Source organism: Zea mays, chromosome 8 (assembly GCF_902167145.1).
Source record: "Zea mays cultivar B73 chromosome 8, Zm-B73-REFERENCE-NAM-5.0, whole genome shotgun sequence".
NCBI classification, from domain to species: domain Eukaryota; kingdom Viridiplantae; phylum Streptophyta; class Magnoliopsida; order Poales; family Poaceae; genus Zea; species Zea mays.
The window spans coordinates 137,637,827-137,655,321 of record NC_050103.1 but is presented as its reverse complement, the minus strand read 5'-3'; the positions used below and the strand labels follow the sequence as shown (position 1 = coordinate 137,655,321).

The window sequence follows — 17,495 nt, the reverse complement described above, 5'->3', positions numbered from 1 at the left end:
CTTTACCTAATAATGTTCCTGTTAATCATTAGGACATGCTAATGTTAATTTAATAGGACCTAATAGGTTGCCCTAGTTTTGTTTACACCGTACCTTGCAAACAAATGAACTATTAGGTAGACTTGATATTGATCTACCTGGTTTTGGGATTAATGTTATATCTGAATTATGAGCATGTTCTATTATTATTGTTGGTTTAATTATTGTTAATGATTAAATTATCGTGTTAACTGGAACATGAAGCGACCATCCGGGAAAACAGTGCTACCATAAGGATGGAATAGGACGCTCTTAACTGAATAATTATGAAAGCTAGTGTAAGTTAATCCTTTCTCGAAAGGAGCAAGCGGGGTGGAGTGCAGTTGTAGAGAGGTCATCGGGTCGGACTGTCTTTTTAGCTTTTAGGACGAGAGATTCCTACATCGCCTTTGACCCGAAATCCATAGCGGGTTCTCTCCTCTAGTGCAACTTTGTAAAGGCCTCAGGAGTGTCTTAGGGTCTTGCAAACTCTGGCTAAACGGGAAACACATCTTGTAGGTAAAGATGTGCAACCTCTGCAGTGTGTGAATCTGGTATATCAACCATGCTCACGGTCATGAGCGGCTCGAACCCTCACTTGAGTGACTTATGGAATTAAACTTAATCTGTCATATGTATTGCATTGTGAAATTTATTATTAATTGTGATATGTTATTTAATTGAGATGGTATCTACTTATACTTTGAAACTGCTAATAAAATTTTGACCAACTTATTAAAAGCAATGTTCAACCTTAACCTCTATCTGTTGATGAGTCTTACAATTCACATGAGCCCCCACCATAAACGAGTTCATGCAGATTATTCACCATAACTTATTGAGCGATGAACGTATGTGAGCTCACCTTTACTACACTCACCCACATCAAGGATAGGTACCTACTTCAAGGATAGGTACCGCCAAGATGAGGAGCACGAAAGATGCCATGATAAATTCGTGAGAGGTCTAGACCATCGTCTCCCAGTCAACTATAGTTGCGGAAGATCGTTGTCTTCATATAATGTATTTATTTAGTTATTTTGTACAGAACTTTATTATATAATAAAGATGTGACATTGATTTCTATATCATAAATCATCATATGTGTAAAACTTGATCATAGCACACATTTAATTCACGTCCGGATTTACCCTTAAATCCGGGTGTCACACAAAAACAACACCTGCTATATATTTGACACCATACAACAGACCAGGACACGACTCACGAACTCATCATCTAATGACCAGAGTATAACAATATATTACAGGCCAGGTTAGGGTTAATCACTGTACCCGGCCAATTGCCAACCATACACTTCTATAAGTTCCAGTTAGATTAGAAGGGAGAAAAAAGCACCACCCATAAGCAAGGGCAGCTGAATCACCACGGTTTATATGAGCTGATGATGATCGCTTGGTTCAAGATCCAGGGGTCGGAACCTGCTACGGCTACTAACTAGCTCACCGCATTCCCTGCACAAACAATGCAAGAGAGAGAGAGAGAAATTGACTACATCAGTCGACTCTTAGAATCACTGGCCGAGAACAGGAACACATCTAGACATCGACAGCCGACTTGCCTCGAGACGTGGGGAACGACGCAAAACACCAGGAGAAGCTCCTGGCAGGGCTGTGGCGCCTCTCTTAGCAGGAAGTAACCGTGCACTGTTCTTGCTTAGAGATTGGGTTTGACTGTGAGCTTCCCCGCTTCTGCTGTTAACTGACACCACCATGGGAGACGGGAGTGGTGCGGCAGAGGCATCTGGGCTTACAGGAAGTGTCTCTGAGGAACGCAGTGACAAGAGTTAGCCGACAGCTTCCAGAGGAGAACAAGAAGAACACAATCTCATCTTCCATACACAAATCTTTGGTCATAAAAGGGCCCGCTCCATATCCGGAAGGAAGGAAAAAATGAGAACTGGTTTCTAGATTGGAAAGCATGCACCATATTATTTGCATTTTGCGACAACATTAAAAATATGCTTTGGAACTTCCACGCAGCCAAAACTACATAATAACAAGACCATAGAGCCTCTTTAACTGAAACTTGACAGTGTATAGATTGTATGTCTTCAACTGAAACTTGACAGTGTATACATTGTATGTCCTATTGTCCTGCATCTACATATAAAGGATGTATTTGAGGCAAAGTCACATGTTTACTTGCAAGTCTGCTCTGCTTAAACCTATTGCCCCTTGCCAGTATTTTAGGGAAAGAAGATTCGGATTGTTTATATTTGCAGAAGATGTTTATAATAAGTAATTAAGTATGATACTTGGTCACATTATCGTAAAAAGAATACAAAAATTGCTGGTTACCGTTCATGAAGGGAGACTGGAATTTCTCTCTGGCCATTCTTACAAACTCGAATAGATGTTCGTTCAAATCCAAATCCTTCGCCAATTCATCAATGTCCTTGACATGAGGATCACTATCGATGACTGATGTGAAAGAGCAATAACTTTAAGAAAAATATGCATGTGGAAAATGGAGGGAACAAAACGAATTATATAACAGAGGCACATGGCCTGATGGCCAGACACTTGAAGGAGCTTCAACTCACATTGTGATCTCGGACTTACGCGAAACGAGTATTCCTTCTCCGGACGCTGTGGGTCAATCTTGTCGAACACGAACTTCACACCTTGAAGAAAAACAGGATGCTCGTCAGGGAACGGGGTGGCACCACCGCACTAGCATCATAAAACTATGTGTATAGTCAAGCTTGCGCATCGCTTACCTCTTTCTCCTCCGATCACCCGGAAGCCAAGGAACTTATTGTACCAGAGAACAGCTTTTGGTACCTTCTCCGCCATCTCTGCATCTTCATTACTGTTTGCCTCAAGTGATTCGACAGCTGCAACATGCCATAAACAAATAGAATATTACTACTGTTGGCATATTACTTGGTGCATTTCTTATGACTTGTGACAATGATCTGCCACAAGAACAACAACCCAAGAGATAAAAGTAGCTTCGGGATACTAGAGAAGAGCATACACCTTGAAGTTGCTCAAATACGATTGCAGCACCCTTGTTCCTCTTGTCCCTGAAATCCGCAACCCAGCTACGGAGCCGCTCATTCGTAGCTGTGGCCTCCGACATCGGCTCCGTGGCAATCCTGTATTTCCATTCCTTGCACGACTGAACTGCAAGGTGCGGAGGCGGAACCAGATTTCAGTCACCGTAGCAGCACGGCCTCTCGTGAAGCAAAAAGTTTAATGTGGTGGAAGAAAAAGTTTGCTGCTCGTACGTGTAAGAGACTCCCTGAGCTGCGACTGGAGGTCCCGGAGCTGATCCTTGAGTCCCTTCAGCTGTACTGCAGACACAAACACCCAACATCCGAGCGAGTGGGGACGGGATTCCAGCACGCGCGCGCGCGCCTGAACTAAAACGAGGGGACATAAGGGCTAGGGAGGACGGGCGTCGGCGGCAGTACCTCGTCGGCGTGAGAAGGTCTGGTCGGCGAGCGACCGGGCCGACGCGAACTTCGCGTAGAACGCGTCGGCACCCCTGGCGCGTTGCGAGGCCATTCGGCGCTGAATCGCCGCCGCCAGATCCGGCGCGCCTCCACGGTCTACAGCAGGCGCGGCGGCGACGGGGGTCACACGGCGGAGGGCGGTGGCCACCTGCTGCTCGAGGTCGGACGACGACGACATACGCTGCTCGTCTCTCTAGGAGTGGTGGCTTCGCTGCTATAGAACCAAGACAGAGGTAAACTTCTCTCGTCAGTCTCTAGGAAATAGGAATAGGGAGACATTTGGTTTTTGTCCACGCTGTTTAACGTGCTCTTGGAAGACGTCGTCAGTCTCTGATCTCCCCCGCCGGCTGCGCACAGGTTGGAGCTCCTTCGCCGGCGAGTTCTCCCCGCCGCTGCTTGGAGCTCCCTCGCCGGTGAATTCTCCCGCCACTACTTCTCCATAGCTAAGGTACGTTCTCCGTCGAACAACTATTGGAATTGTGCTCTTTTGTTTGTGAACATGTTTCAGTGATTGTTTACTGGTCCGGGCTGTTCTGGGCTGCTGTTTTGCTGATCTCAAACTGTGCTGGGCTGTGCTGATTTGGTGAACCGTTCAGGATACAACACTAGTAAACTGAACGGAGAATGGACCAATCATAGACTAATTTGCTGTGCTGAGCTGCTATTCAGAGCTCAAACTGCTGCGTTGAGCTGCTGTGATCGATCTGTGATGGGTAACTGAACCTGATGTGTGAACCTAAACTGAACTTGTGAACCTGATGTGTGAACTTGATGGCTCGATCTATAAACCTGAAATTTCACAACTGAAATTGTTGTGCTAGAACTAGGGAGGGTAATAGATCGCAATCCAAATGTTTCTTCACAATTTCTCAGGGCCCTAAATTAATTTTAGTTCATAAATGAATAGAAATATAGCTCGATTCTAATTCGATCCGATCTTTAAATTTTATAGTGTAAAATTTAGAACTCATTTTCACCCCTAACTAAACCTATGAACCTGAAACTGAACCTAAAGTGTGAACATGAACTGTGTGTCCAAACTATGAACCTGAAACTAAATTTCACAACTGAAACTGAAACTGAATATGTGCCCAAACTGAATCAAACAGAATCAATCTCTAAATCAACTGAATAAAAGTGAATCAACCCAAAACTGAATCAACATAACATATATTTCGACTCAGTTGATAAGCAAATATGCCAAACACATATTTCGACATCCATAGAAATATACAAGGTTCGTACAGCACAACGGTCGTTCTCCATCCTGACCGTGGTGAGATCAGTGTTGCGGCGACATCCTTCTCCATCACCATAGCATGGGAGTAGGCTGTGACGAGGAGATCTCGACAGCCTCTGTGACAACAGGAAAATGTAGGGAGATGGTGAGCTCGGCTGGTGGTGGGAGAGGTGTAACACCCAAAATCCTGATTTTTTGTTTAGTAAATTTTTTTCTAAAAGAAATCAAATTAAAATGTCATCTGATGAAGCGTTATACATTGAAAGTGACCCTTTCTAAAAACATCATAGGTAGTTCAAAACTTAGATTTAAACTTTTGAAACCGAAAATTTAATTTGAAACTCAAAAAGTAGAATAGAAAGGTCCTCAATTATTTAATTAATGGATATATTCTTTTAGGTATTTGGAAATTTTATTTAAAAGGATTGAGTTAAAAGACTTTTGATGGAAATTATATATTAGAAAGTATTTTCTCTTCCAACAAATAAGTAATGAATTTTTTAAAGAACTTTTAATTTGCCTTCACATCCAAAATAATATTTTTCTTGAAATAAATAATGTGTGTGCTGTATGTTGAAGACATTTTGCCTAAATAAACGAATAAAGTACTTAATATAAAAATAATTATAGTTGCATCTGGTTTTTTATTTGTGTATTTGAACTTAAATTTTAAAATTCAAAACAGACTTGAAATTGTAATTTGAATTGAACTAGAAAATAAAACAGAAAACAGACATTTGAACTTAGGTTTTTCATTTATATGGTTTTATTGTAATGTTCCTATATATTTGACATGTATAAGTTTTATACATAGATAATATACAAGTTAGTTGTGTCTTTAAGTGGTGTTTTTTTTTGTTAATTATAGATTTTAATTAGATTTGAGTGATGTAGTCTATTGAAAACTAGTTTTTGATGGGTTTAAGCTGTGAGTTGCTTTTCGTTGCATTCAAAGATGGTGCTGAAGGTCTACCTATACATTCAAAGACGGTGATGAACCTCATTTATGTGTATTAACATTTTTATCTCTACATATAAGGTTAAATGGCATAAAAATATCAGAATGTATGTACCACCTATAGAGGATGCCACACTTTACATAAGACATGACCAAATTTGTTGCCATGACTCAAAAGCGTGATTTTAAGTATGAATCGACAAGAAATTGTATGTGCATGTTCTCACTGGAAGAACGAGTGTGTTTGCCTGTTGCTAGAGGGTGGTGATGACAAATGTCACTTGATTTTGGTAGTTTTTGATGAGTTTTGTCGAGGATACACACATTCCAAAAGTTGTACGATGAAGGAGATATCAGTGTATAAATACACATATTCCAAGAGACTCTATATATTATTTCTAATCTATATAAATAGAGATTTTTATAAAAACAATACCTTTCGACAACTTTTTAAATGGCTATTTAGATATAGTCATCTTTTATTCTGGGTTTCTCGCTAGCTAAATATATTAAACATGAATGACTCTTTAGAGTATAAACAAGATATAGAAAGACCGTTAGAGATTAAAAAGATATAAAAAGTAGTTTTTATGTAAATGATTCTATTGAAGTCTTGAATATACTTAAATAGAGGATCTAGATAGTTAGATAATAAACATCTTATAACTACAAATAAAAAAAAACCGAAGAAGACTGCGATTTTGGATAAGGTGGGAGAAAGGGAGGCTATACGTACGTATGGAACTCTACTCCTGGTTCCGTCTGACTCGTAGCCATCCATGTCCATCCGTCTCCTCTCCCTGCCGCTGCGCAAAAAAGATCTGTCCGGACCCTGAGACGCCGCCGTCGTCCCGTGGAGCGGAGCCACACGTTGTCCTTCCTTCGCCCCGCCCTTCTCGGTCGCGGCTGGTTGGTATGTGTTCTCCACGCAACCGCCACTCCCTCGATGACCTGCTCGCAGGCGCAACACGAGGATGCCCAGCTGATTGCCCGATTTGGTTGTCCTCTCCCTCTGTAGCCTGTTCCCTCTCCGCGCCATACGGCCATACCCAGAGCAAGTAGGTCGTCAAGTAAGTCCGACGACGAGAGAAACAGCCGCCGCTCGGCCTCATCATATGGCGGCCGCCGCCCCGGTTGCGTCCGGGAGCGGCCGCCTCAGCCGCCCGCGCCCGCCCCGTGTGGGGCTGCGCGGCGCGCGGGTCGCCGCCGCGGCGCAGGGGCCGTCCTGCCTCTACGTGGGGCCAATCGAGACCGCCAGCCAGGAGAAGCTCGAGGCGCTCTACCACCAGGTGCTTGCTTCTGCTTCCCCCCTCCATCTCCATGCCAGAAAGAAGCTTCTTTTTATATATTCTTCGGTACTCTGTGCCACAACAATCTACATGCGCTGGCTCCATTTCGCTTGTTCCTGCTTCAAGTCCACTAGCTGCCAGCCATTAGCATGTTTTTCAATCATGTGCTGTGTGTGCTGTGTGCAGGCCAGGGATTCTTACTACAGTGGTCAGCCATTGATCATCGATGACATGTTCGACAAAGTCGAGGTAAAGCAAAATTCAAGCTGCACTTTGCCAGATTAGCTGATAGCTAGCTCACCACATACATATGCAGACTCCAAATTCCTAGTAAAAACCAGATTCCAGCACCTCTTCTTCTGACAAACCATATACCATTGGCAGCTTAAGCTCCGGCTTTATGGCTCCAAATCCGTCGTCAAATACCCCCGTTGTAGCCTCATAAGGCATTCAACCTACGCCGACGCCGAGGTAACCTTTTTGCAATTGTTTCCCTACCCAAACCTAACCCCATTCGCTCGGTGCTAAGGCTATTGGCTTACGCTTCGACGTTGCTGTATCGGCCTTTGGGTATAGGGCAGGAGGACCAATCGATGTTCATGGCGTTATCAAGCATCTGGATGCTGCTCCTCCTGTTTGGTACCTCTGCAGTTCTTGTTCCTACTCTGTACACTCTGAGCATCGCGTTCGGGGATGTGTTTGGGGCAAGGCACCTTCTGTACGGTGAAAAGTCCCTCGATGCGGTAACAAGAGTTAACGACTTGGCTTTGGTTGGATTGGGGTATCTGGTTGGTTATCCCATCGCATCTGCGTCCGGTGAGGATGCTGATATGTTGTTAATCTCACTTCCATCATCACGTTTGTGTATGTCATATCTTAATTTCTAGACATGGTAAACTTAAACTGTCTGGTTGGTTGTTTCAGTTGGCGCGCTGCAAGGCTTATTGTCAAACAATTTGGTTGCCCTAAAAGGGTCCTGCCCAAATTGTGGCGAGCAGGTCAGGTTCAGTTCTAGTAATGTAATAATGACAGTAATCAGTTGCCATTCTGCTTATCATTTATTTGTAATCATCTGGTGATCTGAGAAGCTCAAGCATGTGCATGTCAGGTATTTGCATTTGTCAAGATTGAAAAAACCGTGAGAGCACCTCATCGAGCAGAATGCCATGTCTGTCAGTGCCCTTTGGAGTACCGCACGAAAATTGAGGTACACAGAACACCTGTATTTTTCATGCTACTTCGCGGTACCAAAATGCCGGCAAAAGAAATGAAGTCAAATTATGATTTTCGCATAATTTTCTTTTTTTAGAGTACAATGACATCTGCTGATCAGCACCAAGATTGTGTTGTATGTAAAATAAAATTGTCCTCCCTTAGCATTGTACATGTTCAGCTCCTTAACTGTGACAATTCGCATTCAAAGCCGATGCTGCAATGCACTAGTGAATCACTTGTGCTTAATAAAGCTAGTCACTATTTATGCACTTGATTCCCAAGTTCCATAGGGTTCACAAGTGGGCAAATTCACTGCAGATTTTTTTTTCCACTGCAGTTCATGGCATCTTAGTTTTTTCCCCTTTGTCGTGGTGTTCTGCAGAAATCTTCGTCAGGGCCTAGAAGAAGTTGGGTCTACGGCCGGGTTTATCTAGTGAAGCAAGGGCATCCTGAAACGGAAATGGATAAATGAAAAATTCTAATTGATTGAGACTGCTGAGGGAAGTTTAGATAATCCCATGAGATGGCACTCTTCTGGTCGACTGAAACATTTTTCAGATGCCACTTATTTTGATCAGAAGGGCTTACTGTGTACGAATCATTTGAAAGATTTGATCCAGCCAAGTGCTTTGTAATACAGATACATTTCTGAGATGTCCAGACGCTGCAGATGAACCCCATGCTGCATTGTATTCTTTTCTGTTTTCTCTTTAGATGAATCCATGATACAGTTTGGATGAAGAACTACTGAAGAGGCTACGAAGGTGCCATTGCTATCAGGAGGGAGGGTCACTGAAAGGCTCACAGGAGGGAGGGTCACTGAAAGGCTCACACTCTGCACCAAACATGTTTAATCATTTGATCAAAGATGCCCACACTCAGCATGTATACAGACTTGCTCAAATGTGATGTGTTATACAAGTGTGTGTGTGTGTATATATGAAGTTTTCAGCTTTATTGTATGTATGTTTTCAGATTAATTTGCCTGAATCTGGAACCCGTCTTGATGCCTGTTAACACTTGATCAATTGCATCCGTTCTATGCTCAGCAGCTTGCTAAGTTTTAACAGCGGTTGAGCTGTTGGCCTGGACTAAAATTCATCGCACTCCGAACTGGATGTCATTATGTATTTACATAGCGTACTTTACAGAGACTTGAAGATGTAAAAAAAACTACATAATAGACAGAAAACATCCAGAACTCTGCCTGCCTCTTTACAAATCCCTCTAAGAACCCTACTATATTACCTACACCTACAAATGGATGGGAAAAAAAAAGAGAGATACTCTGGCATATAAAATCCAATCACTCAAACTGGTTTTACATGAGGAGCAGGCTTCCCCTTCCCTGCCGCTTTGCCGCCATTGTTATCCAAGCTCCGGCTGCCTGGCCTCTTCTGTAGGTGATGGTTACCTCCTTCTTTGGTGTCCTGGAGCTGCTCTAACGCTGTGACCACCTCGTCCATGCTGGGCCTGTGCCTGGACTCCACCGAGAGGCATTGCAGGGCGAGCGCCGCAGCCTTCTGCGCCCTGGCAAGGGAGTACTGCCCGCCCAGCCGTGGGTCCAGGATGCGAAATATGCGCCGCTTGCTTCTCAGGTATGGCCTAGCCCACTCCACCAGGTTGTGCTCCCCGTTCGGGCGGTTCTTGTCCAGCGCCCGCCGCCCTGACAGCATCTCTAGGAGCACCACCCCAAAGCTGTACACGTCGCTCTTGGTGGTCAGATGACCTTCGCGAGGGGAAAATGGCACTTGTTAGGTTCAAAATGACTCCTAAGAATGGCAAGCAGTATGAGAACAGCGAACATAGTGTGAATGAAACATTTGCTAAAATCTAATCATGCATGCTTGAGATAGATTTGGTCAGATTTCAGCAATGTAATTGCAACAATTTGAGTGTGATTCATGGCTAGTGATTATTTGGAATCTAGAACCACCACCACGCCAGTACCTGTCGCAAGGTATTCTGGAGCTGCATACCCGTGAGTCCCCATCACCCTAGTGGAGACATGGCTCTTGTCGCCGGTCGGACCATCCTTCGCCAGCCCGAAATCAGAGAGCTTTGCATTGAAGTTCTGCAGAAAAAAAAACATCCACCTCTATGATGAGCTCAACCAAAAACAAGGGAGCTACTACTACTACTACTGTCTGTTCCAAAGAACAAGACTAGTGAATACTACAAACCGCATCTAGAAGGACATTAGATGTCTTGAAGTCACGGTAGATGACTTTAGCCTCGTCGCTGTGGAGATACGCGAGGCCTTTAGCTGCTCCGAGCGCAATCTTCATCCGTAGGTTCCAGGACAGCGGCTGGAAATAGGAGCTCCCTGCACCAAACATGAGTGAAGCATTTTATCGCCATTCCTTCAGATGTGAGGAAGAGCAGCGAGCAAAAAAAGGGTGGGCAGCAGACGCTTACTCCTGAACAGATGGTTCTCCAGACTCCCGCGTGGCATGAACTCGTAGACGAGGAGGCGCTGTTCGTCCTCGAGGCAGTAGCCAACGAGCTTCACAAGGTAGGGGTGCGACAGCGTTCCAAGGTAGTTCACTTCAGTCTGCATGCACATCAGAGGAAACATCGTGTTATATATACGAAAAAAAAAACCTAAACTGGCACGAAATACAGATACAAGCAATGAACATACAAACAAGACTCTCCATACAGATACAGATACTAACCAGCCACTCCTTGTGGCCCTGGTATCCATCCTGGTTGAGCTTCTTGACGGCAATGACCATCCCCGTGCCGGGCCTAGCCGGGGCGAGCGTCTTCTCGTCGACCCAGCCCTTGAAGACGGATCCGAACCCGCCCTCGCCCAGCACGCTGTCCGGCCTGAAGTTCCTGGTGGCGGTCCTCAGCTCGTTGAAGCTGAAGGCCCTGACGTTGGCCGACTCCAGGATCTCGTCCTCGCTGCGGGGCGTCGGCAGCATGGACGCGGACGACGCGTGGCTGCTGCACCCGCTCAGGGCTGCCGCCGCCCCGTTCCTGCTCGCCAACTTGGACGCCGTCCCTGACGATCATCAAAAGGAAGAAACTTTGAGAATTCCGCGCATCGTGGTATTTATATTCCTTTTTGTTTGCCCAGTGTTAATAAAGTGAGAAAGAAGAGGGAAATGACCCATGGGCCGCCAAGTTAGAAGCCAAAGACTGAAGCTTCCTCTTCGCTTCCTTGGCTTGGCTTATACAAAGAAAACACGTAAAACCTTTCTTCGGCGTGCGTTGGGGTCGGGGGAGGAGGGAGGGCAGTCAAAAACATTGAAAAATAAAAACAGGGCAACCCTGGATTTAGGCCTAGCTGAACAAAAATCTGAACGTTCGATCCAGCTAGTGCCGTGAGTGGCATGGCATGTGAGGGGAAAAAGTCCTGTAAATTAAGTGAGCCGTGCTAGCAAAATATATTGTATCGGTTATCATAGACATAGCACTGAAATGGTGCTAGAAATCATCGTGATCCAAAAGAGTGGAAGACAAAGCCTGTGATGGACGGCTAACGTGATCGAAGGTGGAATCAATTAAACGAAGCGATCCAAAAGAGAAGAGACAAACCTGACGGGGATGAGGCGCCGCGGGACGGGCTGTCGGAGCTGATCTTGGCGCCCCAGCAGTTGCCCATGGCGACGCGCCGCGCCGCGGAAGGAACCCTTGCTGAATCAGAAAGGGGGTGGGGGAGCACGAGCAAACGACAAGCAGGGGCAGAGGAGAAGAAGAAGAAGAAGAAGAAGGCGGGGACCTTTTTGGTGATGGTGCCTGCGGGGTGCGGGCGGGGGCGGATGAGGTTGAGGAGGGATTGGAAAAGCGGGGCGGCAGAAGAGAAAAAGCCGGCGGTTTCCCTTTCTGGGTCACGCACCCCGCGTTGGCCTGCACGGATCGCTCCACCCTAAACCTGAAGAGCGAGGGGGGCTGAAGACCACCACCAACCAACTCTCGCGCCAGCGCCAGCGGCCGGGATACCGCCTGCCCTGCCACCAGCGCTTCTAGAAGTAGCAGCAGTGGGAGGGGGGCGAGGGGGGAGTGGATGGAGATGCCGCCGCCATTAATGGCTGGCGGGCGGAGGGGAAAGGCAAAGGCTCCCTCGGAAAGCGAGAGGGCGAGGACTGAGCACTAGCAGGGGGAGAGGTGGTGGTTGGCTCCCCACCCCTTTTCCTTCCGTCTAGTATTATATATTTATTTATTTTTCTCGTTGCCGTCACCCTACGTGAGGGCTCCACGGCCGTCCGCTGCGCATCGGACGGCGGCGACGGCCTTCCGTGGTGGGTAGGAAACGTGAACGAAATAAATAAATAAAATAAAATAATTAGATGGGTGGATCGAATCGCCGGCGCACGGCTCTGCCCGCTGCTACGGAGTCCAAAGAGGCGCGACGCAACACGGCCTCGCTGACTAATAAACGTTTTTTTATAAAAAAATAATACTATTCAATTTGGTTTGAATTTTAAAGCCTCGGGCGGCGGCGGCGAGTCAGCTGGCAAAATGTATATAGGGAGCGTGTGTGTGTGTACACGGACCGATGGGTCGGACAAAATGTGCTAGTAGTACTTTTTTTTTAATGGCAGCCGGTTTGATACTTGTGATGCGCTGCAGTGATTGATTGGAGAAGGACAAGTTGAGCACTGCAGGTAGTAATAGTAGTAGTAGTAGGTTAGCAGGTTGGTTAGATCTCCGTTGAATTGTATGCACGTCGCCGGCTGCGTGTGTGCGCGTGCACACGTGATCCAGGGATCTTTTGCCTTCCTTTTCTTTTCGGTTCGCTCCTCCTAGTACGTACTACTACTGTCTCGGCTTCAGGGAACACGTACGCACCCGCAGAGTCCAGGCCCTGCAACGTGATGGCCCATTGCCTGCTCGCCCACCGAGCCCAAGAAGGATGCACAGGGCCCAGCTGCCTCAGTTTTACTAGTACAGTCGGCCCATATACTCCGTGCCTACTTTGTACTTTGGGCCATTTCGCTTCTGCCAAAATCCCATATGTCGTCAATACACCGGCCATTTCAGGGGGGATGTTGTGCATCCGGCCTGCAAACTCCGAACGCTGCAGCCCCTCGGAAACTGGATGATGGGCCCAACGAAGGACACCACCGCTTGGCCGCTGGCTCTTCGGCTCTGTTTTCACGCGTTCGGCTCCGTGACGTGTGAGCGAGCAGGCACGGCTCCGCTGGCTGCAACGTTGGATGTTGACGCATATGTGTGTTGGTTGTTGACGGCTTCGTTTGGGGATCACTCTTCTGCTCTTATTCCTTTTGACATTAGTAAAACATTGGAAGAAATCAGAAAAGGCAAGTCCAGAATTGGTTGTATCTGGAGCATACTCGAAGCCTGTTGATCTGTGATCGACTGGTAATAAAGGAGATCACAATTTTCTAATTTATATATGGCGAACAATAACAGTAACTGGAATATTCTCAACTGGTAACAAAACTTCTCTATTCCCAAATGTTGTATCATTTACTGGTTCATCAAAATGTAGTTTTCGTGCAGTTGAGGCTTCTTGATCAAGACCAAGCAAAAGACTCGTATATTCTCCGGGCATGAAACATGGCACAGTGCTTGAAAAGTTGACCAACATATTGATGGAATTGTTTGGTGCTGACATATTGTCACATGTGTTACCTGGTCATTCTTCTACAATTCACATATATAAGAAAGAACATTATACCTTAAATATATTTGCAACTATTAAAAATGAGTTTGTGACTAAATAAATTAGTACATGCAACAATGAGTACCTCGCTCCTGAGAACTTTTATTTTTTTCTTCTTCGTCTTCTTTTCAACTACATTCCTTGCTGGTTTAGTTTTGTACATCTCATAAGCATCTTCCTCGGACTCAAACGTAATTCCAACTTTAGGTATAACAATAGGCTGCAGTTCTTTTTCATCAACCTATCGTAAAATGTGTTTGAATGAAATCACATTACTAGTGAAAGGCAAATAGGCTTACACATTTTCCTAAATGATTTTGGTGGTTGAATTGCCCAACACAAATAATTGGACTAACTAGTTTGCTCTAGATTATATATTCTACAGGTGCCAAAGGTTCATCTACAGCTATACTAAATCGACTGTCCGGAATACCGTCCGAACAGGAGAAGCTTTTTGGAAAATCAGGCCAAGCGCGGACCGTCCGGGCCCTTGTGGTGGACCGTCCGCGACACCTAAATAACCCTCAGACAGAACCAATGCAAAAACATGTGTCTCTACTGCGGACCGTCCGATGGAAGAGCAAGCACCGTCCGAGACCACGCGCGGACCGGCCGGGCTCAGGCGCGGACCGTCCGGTAGGTGAGGAACCGAAAAACCCGAAGGTGACAGGTTCGGCCAAATGAATTATAGCGTCCTCGCGGACCGTCCGGGGTGCACGACCGGACCGTCCGTGACTGGCTGTTGGGGCGAAGGCAAAGACGCCACCCTTCGCTCGTCGCCTTTCGCTGCAGTCGCTGGTCTGACAAAGACAAAACGGGCAGGGACACCCTTCGCTTCATTCAGCACCAGACGAAGGCCTGCGGTGACGTCTCCCCGCAGCACGGCCTCGTCCTGCTCTGAGGCCCACGTGTGATCTGGCCCATTGTAACGGGCCCCGCGTGGCCGCCTTTGTGTTACGGGCCTAGTTTGTAAAGGCATTCTTGTAATTACAGCTTGTAACCCTGCTTTATGGGAATATTCTGGGGACAAACTAGGTGTCTGAGGGCACATGCGTCCTTAACACAAGGCGCTGGGCACTCAGATACCTATAAATACCCCCGCACAGTGCCCGTGAGTGGCTAGATCAACAGAGCTATTGCCCCCGAGCACGTAACCCTGTTGTCACCACCGTTCACCCTTGTTGGCCTCCTTGCTGCTGAGTGCAAGTTCCAACATTTGGCGCCCACCGTTCGTGCTACGACAAGACCACCCGCGATGGCACCCAAGAGAGCTAACCCGAAGGCTGACGAGGCTGCGAAGGCAGCACTGCTGTCCGCAAGAAAGGGCAAGGCCCTCGCCCTCACCCAATCCACCCACCAAGAGCCCACTGAAGACAACATTCCCCGCACCTGCGAAGACGACACCTTCCGCACCTGCGGGCCCGAAGGACAATCGCAGCCGCCCCCAGGCTTCGCCCCACTGGAGGGCGCGGATCTCACCGAGGACGACGAGGTCCTCGGCGTCTCAACAGAAGAACAGTTACAGCTGCGCGCCCTGCGCCTCAAGAACCGCAATCTCCAGAGGCAGAAAGAGATACTGGAAGCCAAGCGCCAGCGTGTGTCCGCACTAGCCAAGGTGCGGCAAATGATACGCGACGAGGAGCAGAAGGCCCAAGACCTCGAGCGCGAGATCGCGCTGATGCCGCGCAAAGGCCACCTCGGCCTGCAGCATGGCCCACCCCTGCAACACCGGGCGCAGCCAGAGAACCCGCGTTTCCCCCAGCATGACTACGCCTTCCAGCACGGCGCGCCATTCCAAGGGGTCAACTACCTCGACGAGCGAAGTCCCCTGGCGCCACACCTGCAAGTGACGCCTTGGCCAGCTAACTTCCGAGCAGGGGCATATCCCAAGTACAACGGCAGCACCGATCCGGCGCAATACATAATGAGTTATCAAGTCGTCGTTGCATCCGCCGGAGGGGACGACGCCACAATGGCGAAGTCTTTCATCATCGCCCTAGAGGGCCTAGCACTCACCTGGTTCACCAGATTGCCTCCGCTGTCCATTGATTCGTGGAGAAGTCTCAGGGACAAGTTCCTTCTCAACTTCCAAGGGTACCGTCCAGACACCGACGCTTTGGCCGAGCTCTCGCTCTGCAAACAGCTGGAAAAGGAGACTCTGCGGGAGTATTACCGCAAATTCTTAACACTCAAGTCACAGCTGCCCTCCGTCGATGATCAGATCGCTATCCACTACGCCATCAGTGGCCTTCGGGCCGGTGTCCTCTACAGCCACTGTATCAGAGATCCACCCAAGAACCTTCAGGAGCTATATCAGCTCTTTGAAAAATATGCCAAATCCGAAGAGCTCCACCAGCGCAAAGTTGAGTCACAGCGGAAGCCCAAAGATGCCCCGCAGTCCAGCCGCACATGGACAAGGACTCCGCAACCAGACTCCGGTCGAGATGGCCGCAGTCAACAGCAAGTGCACAACATCACAAACCAGCAGCCTGCTGCTGACCCCCCTCGTCGCCAAGAATATCCCCCCCCAAGGCCGCGGAAACGGAACTCGTGGCAGGGGCCGAGGGCGCGCGCAGCCGCCGCGCCGGTTCTACTGCCTTTTCCACGGCGAAGACTGCGCCCACCAAACCAAAGACTGCCCCGAAACGAAGGCCACCAGAGACAGAATGGCGCGGGCGCAGCCAGCCGACAATCCCAGAATTATCGCGCATAATTACCAGCCACCCCCTCCACCATATATCCACGCTCCCGCTCCGCATCCACCGCACCACGCTTACCAACACCATCAGGAAGTACAAATCGTACCTCCTCCACCCCCACCACCACACCAGCAACACCAAAACATCCCCCATGCCCCAAAGCAGGAAGACTTCGCCGATCAACCATATCGCGGAGTCATTCACATGATAACAGGGGGGTCCAGCACTGACTTCGACACTAAGCGGCAGAAGCGGGACCACTACCGCAGCATCAACCATGTCGCGGTCACCGGCCCAGTCGTGCAGACGAAGTGGTCCCACATACCGCTAACCTTCGATGCACGAGACGTCGACCTGCGCAGCGCCCCCCACATCGACGCTATGGTCATCAATTGCAGCGTGGCAGGCTGGGACCTACACAAAGTCCTAGTCGACAACGGCAGTCAGGCGGACATCATCTTCCTCCACGCCTTCGACCGCATGGGTATAAGCCACAGCCTGCTCAAGCCTTCGGACAATCCGGTGTATGGCTTCGGCGGCAAAGGCACCTTTCCCGTTGGCAAAATAGAGCTTCCCCTCTCCTTCGGTGTAGCACCCAATGCCCGAAGTGAGCAAGTAACCTTCGACATTGTCGACATGGTATATCCGTACAACGCCATCATGGGCCGGGGCTCCATCAATAAGTTCGAAGCTGCCATCCACGGACTGTACCTATGTATGAAGATATCAGGTCCGCTAGGCGCTATCACGATCTACGGCAACCAGCAGACGGCGCGCAACATAGAGCGGGACTTCGTGCCTGGTCAGAGGAACGTACACTGTCTCACGACCCAGCGCGAGGTCCCTGCGCCCGCCAGCCCAACCGACAAGCAGCACGAGAAGGCACAGTTGCAGAGCCAAGACGGAACCAAGACTGTTCCCCTTGATCAGGCCACACCCAAGCAGACAGTCACT

The 17,495-nt window shown here is 47.9% G+C and overlaps 4 protein-coding genes across 5 annotated transcripts; 1 reads left to right on the top strand and 3 right to left on the bottom strand.

Annotated features, from left to right (window-relative positions):
- Nucleotides 1-1,105: 1,105 nt before the first annotated feature.
- Nucleotides 1,106-3,928, bottom strand: LOC100191249 (uncharacterized). The gene is made up of 8 exons (NM_001136683.1): nucleotides 3,461-3,928; nucleotides 3,275-3,340; nucleotides 3,024-3,170; nucleotides 2,762-2,878; nucleotides 2,585-2,665; nucleotides 2,340-2,462; nucleotides 1,601-1,803; nucleotides 1,106-1,493 (listed from the first exon to the last, which is right to left on the bottom strand). The coding sequence occupies exons 1-8, from the start codon at nucleotides 3,678-3,680 to the stop codon at nucleotides 1,482-1,484; spliced, it is 969 nt and encodes a 322-aa protein (NP_001130155.1). The 5' UTR covers nucleotides 3,681-3,928; the 3' UTR covers nucleotides 1,106-1,481.
- A 643-nt stretch (nucleotides 3,929-4,571) lies between these two features.
- Nucleotides 4,572-6,759, bottom strand: LOC118473143 (uncharacterized). The gene is made up of 2 exons (XM_035961817.1): nucleotides 6,437-6,759; nucleotides 4,572-4,858 (listed from the first exon to the last, which is right to left on the bottom strand). The coding sequence occupies exons 1-2, from the start codon at nucleotides 6,737-6,739 to the stop codon at nucleotides 4,661-4,663; spliced, it is 501 nt and encodes a 166-aa protein (XP_035817710.1). The 5' UTR covers nucleotides 6,740-6,759; the 3' UTR covers nucleotides 4,572-4,660.
- LOC103635973 (PGR5-like protein 1B, chloroplastic) lies at nucleotides 6,480-9,208 on the top strand. 2 transcript variants are annotated; one of them, NR_182183.1, is made up of 8 exons: nucleotides 6,480-6,613; nucleotides 6,719-6,989; nucleotides 7,176-7,238; nucleotides 7,374-7,460; nucleotides 7,566-7,805; nucleotides 7,914-7,987; nucleotides 8,098-8,196; nucleotides 8,587-9,208. NR_182183.1 is itself a non-coding variant. In NM_001413643.1 (8 exons), exons 2-8 carry the CDS (start codon nucleotides 6,816-6,818, stop codon nucleotides 8,674-8,676), a joined length of 822 nt encoding a protein of 273 aa, NP_001400572.1. In that variant the 5' UTR covers nucleotides 6,480-6,613; nucleotides 6,719-6,815; the 3' UTR covers nucleotides 8,677-9,208. The 2 variants fall into 2 exon arrangements, 1 of the variants encoding a protein (NP_001400572.1); NM_001413643.1 differs by having other exon boundaries at nucleotides 7,571-7,805.
- Nucleotides 9,209-9,211: 3 nt separating this feature from the next.
- On the bottom strand, nucleotides 9,212-12,343 carry LOC100285589 (uncharacterized). Its single transcript, NM_001158480.2, has 6 exons — nucleotides 11,751-12,343; nucleotides 10,883-11,214; nucleotides 10,623-10,758; nucleotides 10,388-10,530; nucleotides 10,155-10,278; nucleotides 9,212-9,933 (listed from the first exon to the last, which is right to left on the bottom strand). Exons 1-6 carry the CDS (start codon nucleotides 11,815-11,817, stop codon nucleotides 9,515-9,517), a joined length of 1,221 nt encoding a protein of 406 aa, NP_001151952.1. The 5' UTR covers nucleotides 11,818-12,343; the 3' UTR covers nucleotides 9,212-9,514.
- Between the last annotated feature and the right edge of the window lie 5,152 nt (nucleotides 12,344-17,495).

What these genes read in the sequence shown, in the direction of transcription:
- LOC100191249 (NM_001136683.1), bottom strand. Translation starts at nt 3,680, where the DNA reads ATGTCGTCGTCGTCCGACCTCGAGCAGCAGGTGGCCACCGCCCTCCGC. An exon ending in GGTGATCGGAGGAGAAAGAG is followed by an intron (nt 2,666 to 2,761) that starts GTAAGCGATGCG and finishes TTTTTCTTCAAG; the next exon opens with GTGTGAAGTTCGTGTTCGAC. An exon ending in CCAGTCTCCCTTCATGAACG is followed by an intron (nt 1,804 to 2,339) that starts GTAACCAGCAAT and finishes TGCGTTCCTCAG; the next exon opens with AGACACTTCCTGTAAGCCCA.
- LOC118473143 (XM_035961817.1), bottom strand. Translation starts at nt 6,739, where the DNA reads ATGGCGCGGAGAGGGAACAGGCTACAGAGGGAGAGGACAACCAAATCG. An exon ending in CCAGGAGTAGAGTTCCATAC is followed by an intron (nt 4,859 to 6,436) that starts GTACGTATAGCC and finishes CTGTTGTCACAG; the next exon opens with AGGCTGTCGAGATCTCCTCG.
- LOC103635973 (NM_001413643.1), top strand. Translation starts at nt 6,816, where the DNA reads ATGGCGGCCGCCGCCCCGGTTGCGTCCGGGAGCGGCCGCCTCAGCCGC. An exon ending in TCGAGGCGCTCTACCACCAG is followed by an intron (nt 6,990 to 7,175) that starts GTGCTTGCTTCT and finishes TGCTGTGTGCAG; the next exon opens with GCCAGGGATTCTTACTACAG. An exon ending in GCCCAAATTGTGGCGAGCAG is followed by an intron (nt 7,988 to 8,097) that starts GTCAGGTTCAGT and finishes TGTGCATGTCAG; the next exon opens with GTATTTGCATTTGTCAAGAT.
- LOC100285589 (NM_001158480.2), bottom strand. Translation starts at nt 11,817, where the DNA reads ATGGGCAACTGCTGGGGCGCCAAGATCAGCTCCGACAGCCCGTCCCGC. An exon ending in CTAATGTCCTTCTAGATGCG is followed by an intron (nt 10,279 to 10,387) that starts GTTTGTAGTATT and finishes TTTTTTCTGCAG; the next exon opens with AACTTCAATGCAAAGCTCTC. An exon ending in TCCAGAATACCTTGCGACAG is followed by an intron (nt 9,934 to 10,154) that starts GTACTGGCGTGG and finishes CCCCTCGCGAAG; the next exon opens with GTCATCTGACCACCAAGAGC.